We start from the raw sequence: 8,360 nt of genomic DNA, 5'->3' as shown, positions 1-8,360 counted from the left end.
AAAGAACGGAGAAGGGGTGGGTTGCTCGGCTTGCTGGTGGGACCTTTCTTCTAAGGACACGAGTGTTTAGCTGGAGAGGCTGAATGCATAGTAACACAAGTAGATCTGGATTGTAAAGTGAGGATTTGGGAGTGGGTGAGGCAAAGAGTTCAAAAGATAGATCGAACGCAAGCCTTAATACCCGGCAGCCCTGCTATACTCACACAAAAGGCTTCTGGGCCTGACGGATGGATGTACACGGTAGCAATAACCCCATGGCAGACTGTGTCCTACAGGCTCAGTGTGGAGAGCGAGGGTTGGCTCGTCCTCCAAGGAGAGGAGTATTAAGTTGGTTTTATTACTGGTAGCAGTGCTACAGAGCGTAACATTTACTGGATGAAAAGACTACTAGAAGTCCTTCTTACAATGTTAAAAAAAAAAAAGTATAAAACTAGCTTCCTTTAATCATCATTTTTGCTATTAATTAACTATGAACGATATTAACTGTGGTGCCTAGAATCCCTCCCAGCTAGCTCTGAGGGCCAAGGTGGCCTGTGCCATCTGTTAGTCCTAACTTCATCTGCCCTGTGCCTTCTGTGCCAGTGCCAAGCTATTTCTCCTTGCGCTGTCATGCTGGTTGAGAAGAAAGGGAGACAAAAAAAAGCCCAGGCTAGTTTATTTTCTGTTACGAAGCAGTCATGGCCACACGTGTAACTGAACAGATAAGCAGTGGCACGGGCTTAAGGTGAGCAATTCTGCAATAGCCTTGGCATATGAATACAAAGTCACCTCCTGCCAGCACCCCTCCAAAGCAAGGCTCTAAACTGGCTTTTCCTGTGTTTGGCTTTTTTGTTTTTAAATATACTGTTAATTAATGAGGCAGAGGCAAAAATACACACAAACACAACGGAATAGTTTTTAACCTGGCTTGATTAATGCTGTCAAGTTGTACATCTGAGTGTGAGCTCAGTGGGACTGTTGCTTTTGTTTAATACCACAAGACACCTCAGTCTGGATTGTTGCATTACAGTACAAATAAAAAACAGAAACAAAACCACATCTGCATCATACAAGGTGAGAAGAATATGAGAATTCTAAATATTTACAGAGAAGGGCAAGTGGGGAAACCACAAAAAATATTTACATAAAAATACATGAGCTTGTCGGCATATACATTTTACACCAGTTCACAAAAAAAGACACTATATAAATTAAAGTGAAGGGAACTCCAAAGGTAACCCAAGACTTTCTGGGATGTTTCTCTCATGCGGCTCAGGGAAAGAAAAATCAAGTCTTCTACAGCAGGAAAATGAACTGCAAAACAACCCTTTTCTCCCCCCACCCTCCCCCCCCCGACTGGACGAGGCAAGACTCTGCACACAAAGGTATTATGTTGTACGTCTGTTCAAACCAGACCATGCCTTTCAACATTGGGTATCTGTAGCACGAGGCTCTGGGAAAAGAGTTGCATGCCTAAGCCGCCTTTAACAAAAGTTAAGTAGAACAATTTCTCATCCAGATTTCCTAACACGTAACACATCACTTCAGTCAATGCCCTGTCAACGTACTGATGAATGGCAGAGTACACATGAGGTTCTGTCCCTTTCTGAGGTTACAGAGGAACAGTATGTTTTTCAAGTTGGTTTTGGTTTTGTGTAGCAACTTACTACCACTGTGCAATCCTTACTGACCCCCCCTCAAACGATGAGCATAAAATGAGGATCTCTGGAAAGACATAGGCACAAAGTTGTGGGTGTTCTGTCATATATGCATATAGATTTCACCTGATAAGACTCTTTAAAAATCAGAAATTAATGCTTTACTTAAGACTTTGTAGGGGCTAGGTCCTCATTATGGACCTAATGTCTGCACTCCCCCTTTGCCAGGGAAGGTCTCCTACGGGTTGCACGTTCCACTCCAAAGCAGAGGTGAAAATCCAGAATTGGAGTATGCCATTGGACCCTAGCTCTTGCATGCACTAGGGAGAAACTCAGCTGAAAACTTAGGAAGTGGCAATTCAAGATGCAGATAGCTTGTGGCAAGTATAAGGGGATTATTTAAGAACATAGCTGCTTGTCATCTTGCTGGAGATACGGTTAGGCAATAAATTCCTTAATCTGAGCAGAACTAGACTCGCAATAGAGTATTATTTGCATTGCTGTCCCCTCGGTCTCTCCCATTTCTCTGCTAGGACGCTAAGAACTGAACTAAGAACCAACTTACCTCCACATCACCCACCTTACTTAGACATCTGGTGTAACCTCCCCTCCTTGCTCTGATGCACAATGCCTTTTTTAATCTCAGCTACGATTTCTGGAAAGATACAGCTGGATGTTTTGACTTTATTGTGAATCAATTAATCAGGATGTAGAACTCTTTCTAAGGACCATCAGATTAACCACAGTGCAAGAGCAGAACTGCATAGTTCACTATATGGCTTTGCGTGGCGTGGATGTGGGGATGACTGCTGAACCGTACTAGATGTTCAAGCTATGGGCAGCAGCAACACCAAAAGAAAGGTGCTCATCTGTGGTGTTGTCTGGGAAAAGCTGGTGCCTTAACCTTGGTGGGGTTTGTTGGTTGGTTATTTTTTTTTTGTACTTGTGGCTCAACACTGGTGTACAGAAGTTAGTTTGGGTTCTCTGAGAGCTTCCAGCCCTTGAAGTACACGCTGATGTGGCTGTGTGCAGAGGGGTGGGAGGACGCTGGGTATTAAGCTTTCTGCTGTGTGTCTTTTTGTAACGGAGACCTTCTCATTCTCAAGAGGAAGGCTGTTTGTAGCAGCCACCTGGGTGTATGGGTGTGCACTTCTAGAAGCTCTTTTTGAAAGGTGCTGAAAGCTTTTGTTTCCCATGGGACGAGAGGGCGCTTAGCACCTGGCACTTCGTACAATGCAGTGAGCTGAAGAGCCCAGGCTCAGGCAGTAGTAGCACAAGACTGTAAGGAACAGAAGTTGTCCAGGGATGGCACTTGATCTCTAGAGGGAGACAGTGGCTTTGAGCAGGAAAATCCAGAGAGGCGTTCGCAATTAGTGGGGGCTGGGTTCGGCCCCCTCATAGTAGAAGGATAGTCCTGGTTAACATAAGGCCAAAATGGAGGTTAGGAGAGTTGCTGCGGGGGGCAGGAGTGGGGAGTTAAGGCTTTCATGGAGAGAGAGGTTTGACCTACAGCTCTCATTACCTGAATCCCAAATAGCCTGAACCAAACACGTTGTCCCTGCTTCAACTGGAGACCTTGGCAGGTAACTGGCAGCTGTGGGGAGACTGTGCTACAATGGTTGAGGACTGGTACCAGTCCTAACGCGTTACACGCCTCTAGTGAGAGAGCACATACTTAAACTGGACTCCCTTGGCGAGCTTGCACCGAGGAATCTGGACAGGTCAGCCTTTCCTAGGGAGTTAGCTAGCAATGTAGACAGGGTGGCTCACCTAATGGCCCCTTTCTTTTATGTAATTTTTTTCCTGTTAGTTTTCCTTAGAAGAAAACATTACAAAAAGCATTCCCTCACAAAAAAACCAACCCCTCTACCTGGTAATTACTCACAAGGAGATTGTGGTAACCTGGATCACAGTACTGCTTTTTTTCTCTCTTTTTTTATGACTGCCAGATTTATTTCCGTAACATGTAAGAACAACTCTTCTAAACAAAATGTTTGAAACAACACTGTTGCACAGTAAAAGAGGACCATAAGGAAGTGTTACTGAAACAGCCCCAGACAAGGCTACAAGATTAGAAGAAGCAAACAGCTAAAGACGAGTTAGCTACTAGAAGCAAGTTTTCCATATGACTTAAAAGCCCCAACATAGCCATGAAACTCTTGTTCAAAAAACCATCTAAGGTCCCTTTAACTTTCACAGCTGTGTGCTAACTGCAGGACCTCCAGGTTTTTAATAAAACATTGGAGATTTAAAACAGGTAGAGAAGTTCTTCAACCACACGGAACAGGAATGGCCTTGGAATTTATCAGTGAACATTTAAAAACTCATAAATCTCAAGTATTGCTTGCAAGCCCCGTCTGACGAAATGAATGTGCTTTATTTATAAGGTGGGGTTGTAGCGAGTCCTGGGAAGAAGTCTGAGGGGCTGCATGCGAGATGCTGCCCGGCTTCTTTTACAATACAGAAAGCTTTTAAATACCTAGGACAATGTTATTAGTGTTATAGAGTGCACTGGCCTTCTGTCCCTATTGCTAACTGACTACTGGTATGAGCTACGCTTGCGATGCGGGAGGCAATACTATCTCACAGCGCACAGACGGCACGTAACTACTCTGTATGTGCCACAACTTCACAGGGATCCCCTTGCCAATACAGAACTTAAAGGTTACAGAAAGCCGTGTCCTGTAGACCTTCAGTTTAAGGTCAATAGGAGCATTCCCTGATCTAAGAGCTGCAGGATCTGGCCCAGGGCAAATAGCTGGTCATGCAGATAACTCGGCACTTACACAGTTATTCCCAGCTGATAAGTTGGGCTCCAATTTACAAACTGGACATAATGCTATAGAGATGATTTTTTAAAAATTATTTTTATAGTATTTTTTTTTTGTAGAGAGATGATACTGTCTGGCCAGCCACAATGTGGTATTGAATCATCTGGACTGTAGATAGCCTAGCAGTAAAGAGGTATTGGCATGAAATGGGTGTGCTGTTCTCAACTGTGTGTGTATGGTTTGGTGTATTTTTGTGTTTTATTTGTTTTGGTATGAGAAATGCAAACCTGCCCTACTTGGCTTCCATAGCTGGCCTCTGCTTTATAATGGAGAAATTTAAAGTAATTTGATTTCTTGTAGTCAGAAGCAGCTTGTTAAGCAAGCAATTTAAGAAGTGTGTTGTATTTTGAACTTGCTTCAGAGCCTATTCCACAGGCTCGAAGTCAAAACAGGCTCCCACCCACTTCAAAGCAGTTGAAGTGGATCCACTAAGCCTAAGCAGTAATTTCCAAGGGAGAGGCAGGACCTCGGCATTCATCAAGAAGAAAATACTTGGGAAGTCTTTCCCCCCTGCCCAGCTTTTAGCCCGCTCTTGCTGCGTAACCTCAGAGGGGGCAGAACAGTGGTTCTTCCGAGGCACGTCAGAGACCCTTTCTTGGAAGCTAGCAGTGGGAAGGGCAACTTACTACACACAGGGCTCACAGGGAGAACAGCTGCATGCACAGTCCGTCATGCACAGGACCACGGAGGCGTGGCGAGGAAGCGGTGGTAACTGCCAATGTCAAATCTGGGGAAGGAAAAACTCTTCCTTCCCGCCCCCTGCCCCAACAGCATCTCTTTCAGCTCTTCCTGGCCTCTCTGGCAACAACTGCGTGCCAAACAGCCTGCCCTATCGTTCCAGTTGTCTCAAAACTACATGAAAAAGCTATATCTCTACTACATAAAAACAGTGAGTGGTGGGCTTGTAGGGGTGGGGCTGAAGGTGGGTTTGCTTTGCTCATCGGGGCAGGGTTGGGTTTTTTTTTCCATCACTGAAAAAATAAAACAGTCCGCTGTCCAGCAGAGGCTGCTTAGACTCTATCCCTCCTTCCCCCCGCACCAGCTCACTCGACGTGGACCTCTGTTTCAGGCCTCTGCAAACACAGCTCCGTCGGGAGGAAGGCTCCCTGGCCAAGGGCCGTGGCGTAAGTTCTACTGTGCACGTGGGTAAAACTGGGGGGCACAAACCCCCCTCCTCCAACATAGCCCCCTCTTTGGTGCTGAGGCATGGTATGGTAATCCTCCAAATTATCATACTGGGACACCACAGTCATAGTGCTTTGGCGTTTCCCAAGGGTTTGGTATGGGTAGAGGAGGGCAGAGTCCCTCTCCATGCTTTCGGGGTGCTGCATTCTGAGGCTGTGGCTCCGTTCGGGCTTGGGCGGTGGTGCCATGGGAGAGGCGGCGTGCTCCTCGTCTTTATAGCAGTCTCTGGAGTGTTTCTCCATGGATGTGGTGGGCCTGGCTCGAGACCTCTCCAAATCCGGCCTGTCCTCTGCCAACCTCACCTCCTTGTGGTTCAGTCTCAGGGTCTCCTGGTTCGCCGGGATGTACTTGCTGCCCGAGTGCTGGTAACCGAGGGGCTCGGAGGGCTCCGGGCCACCTTTGGGCCTGTAGTCGGGATAAGGGGGCCCGTTTTTGGATTCGGAAGGCTGCCTGTGGCTGGCTTCCTGCTGCAAGTGCGTCCTGTGTTCGTTTGTGTTGCAGCCCGGCTCGTGCAGCTTCCTATTCCGGACGCTGCTCTGCTTCTGGGGAAGGGACGGCTTCTCCGACTGCCCGTTCCCGTAGGCGCCGTGGTAGTGGGCTCTGTCCAGCTCTGTCTCGGGGTGCTGCATGTAGTAACGTTCGTCCCCCTCGGGCGTAGCTGCTTTGGCCGGGTACCTCCCCTCCTTCCCTTCTGCCACCGTGAGGAGGCCAGTTTTCCCAGGATCTGATTTGCTGCGCAAGTGAATCACGTCCAGCCCTCCCAGTTCCTCCTGCAGCAGTGGGGCCACGTTATCGTACTGGGACATCACTGGCCCTTTCACTTTCTGGCGCGTGCGGCTCTCCCGGCGAATGGACTGCATGCGGTACTTCTCCATGTCCTCGAGGTCCCACGACATGTACATGTGCTTGATGTCCGGGGCAGGAGGCACGTCTCTGCTGATGAAGCTGTGCTCTTTGCCTGCTAGGTGGCTGATGAGGCCACCCCGCGGGTAGGCAGACAAGCTGGGATAGCGGTACAGGCCCTTGCTTTGCAGCCGGGAGGCATACGACGCAAAGTCTCGGCCGGGGAGGGGGTGGAAAGGTCTGACCCGCACGGTGCTGTAGGGGTCCAGGTCGTAAAGGCTCCCGTCAGCGGTGGTGTAATAAGAGGATCCAGAAGAGCTGGAATAAGGACTGTACCGGTAATGTACCCGCCCGTTCTCGAAGTAAGGCTGCAGCTGAGTTACGTGGTAGTCGGAGTGGGGCTGATATGGCTTGTACTGATAGAGGGGCCGCGGGCAGTACACTGGCTCGTCATCCGGAGGTACCTCGGTCCGTGAAATGGGAACGGAGCGGATAGCAGAGGCAGCAGGGGTGGGGACGTGCAGCGACTGAACCCTTCGGATAGTGGGGTAGGGTGGAGTGTCGTCAGCATAGCTGGCGTTACGCAGGCCCGTTGGGCTCACGGAGGACACGAACTCTGTCCGGCTGCGAGGCTTGGAGTGGAGAGCCGAGGTGCTCTTCCCCTGGGTCGTGTAGGTGTTGTAGCGAGTGCCCGCAGAAGTGGGCGTCTCTGACCGAGGAGGGTAGGCTTGGTGCTGGTCAGGCTTGCTGTGGTAGGAGACGTGAGGAGGAACGCTCTCAGGCCTGTACTGATGGATGGAAGCCAGCTTGTGGTGCAGGTAGCCGTCTGGCCCGGAGGGCTCGGGGATGCTCTCTGGCTTGGGATGCGGCACGTACACAGACTGCAGGGAAGCGTGCTTGGGTGGGGGCGGCGGTGGTGGTGGCGGCAGCAGGGCTTCCTCCACCGAGGAAGCCAGCATGGAGGAAGACAGGAAGGTGTGATAATTGGAGTTGTTGATGGTGTCCGTGTTGTTCGAGTGCATGGCGGCAGCAATTTTGCTCTCCAGCGTTCTCACGGGTGGGACGGGGGGTGTAAAGCCATAGGAGGAGTGAGTAGGGACGGACTCGGACCGCAGGTGCAGTGGGGGAGCCCTCGTAGTCTCCCGAGGCTTTTCTGAATGGCTCTGGTGGCCTGTGGGCACAGAAGAGGAGCAGCGGGTGGTAGAACTGCTTTCTGAGACAAAAACAGGAGCAGGCTCAGGTGGCTTTTCGGGTGCGGTTGCACCCCAAACCTATAGGGAAGAAACCAGTAGCAGTTAGAGGCAAGCAATTTCCTCCCTGTTCTGTAGTTAAAATATCACAGATGCTCATACGGCTTAGTTCAATTTAAGTTTTTCCTGTCCCTGGTTTGTTTGCTGTGGAGAGCTAGTGCTGCTTGCTGTAGGAGAGGAGATGCCTAGCTTCCCTTTCTCAGCAAGGGCAGCGTGATGTCTCTGGGAGATTTCAGGACGCAAATGGTGCTCTCTGCAAATGTCAAACTAGAGAAAGGGGAGGACGTGGCTGTCCCTTTATAGCAACAGGTTAAAACTTTTACACGGTTGCCACAGTGTTTTTGTTAGGTGGTCTGGCTTATAAACGTACTGGTCTTAATGAAAATGTACCTGGATATAAACTCCTCACGCCCTGGTGAGCAGATCAAGTAGTGTAATACAGCAGAAATCCCTTCCTTAAATGTGGGTATGGTGCTTAAGACAGGCTGCAGGCACGCATGCTTCATGGGCAGCAGGCAGTTTGAGTTTCTGAGTGAATGCTTCCATGTCTAACTCACACCAGCAATCTGACCTGCTTTGTTAAAGAGGATGTTGGAAGAGGATACTGTCAGCCT

The 8,360-nt window shown here is 49.2% G+C and overlaps 1 protein-coding gene across 7 annotated transcripts in view; it reads right to left on the bottom strand.

Moving 5' to 3' along the window:
* Positions 1–863: 863 nt before the first annotated feature.
* The window catches only part of ARHGAP32 (Rho GTPase activating protein 32), a 258,382-nt gene continuing 250,885 nt past the window's right edge, over positions 864–8,360 (bottom strand). For all 7 annotated transcript variants that reach the window (XM_075034899.1, XM_075034902.1, XM_075034900.1 and 4 more), the window contains one exon: positions 864–7,767. In XM_075034899.1, coding sequence (XP_074891000.1) covers positions 5,512–7,767 — 2,256 coding nt within the window. In that variant the 3' untranslated portion in view covers positions 864–5,511. The remainder of the gene's footprint in view (positions 7,768–8,360) is intronic.

Source organism: Buteo buteo, chromosome 9 (genome assembly GCF_964188355.1).
Source record: "Buteo buteo chromosome 9, bButBut1.hap1.1, whole genome shotgun sequence".
Taxonomy (NCBI): Eukaryota; Metazoa; Chordata; class Aves; order Accipitriformes; family Accipitridae; genus Buteo; species Buteo buteo.
This window is presented reverse-complemented; position numbering and strand designations above follow the sequence as displayed.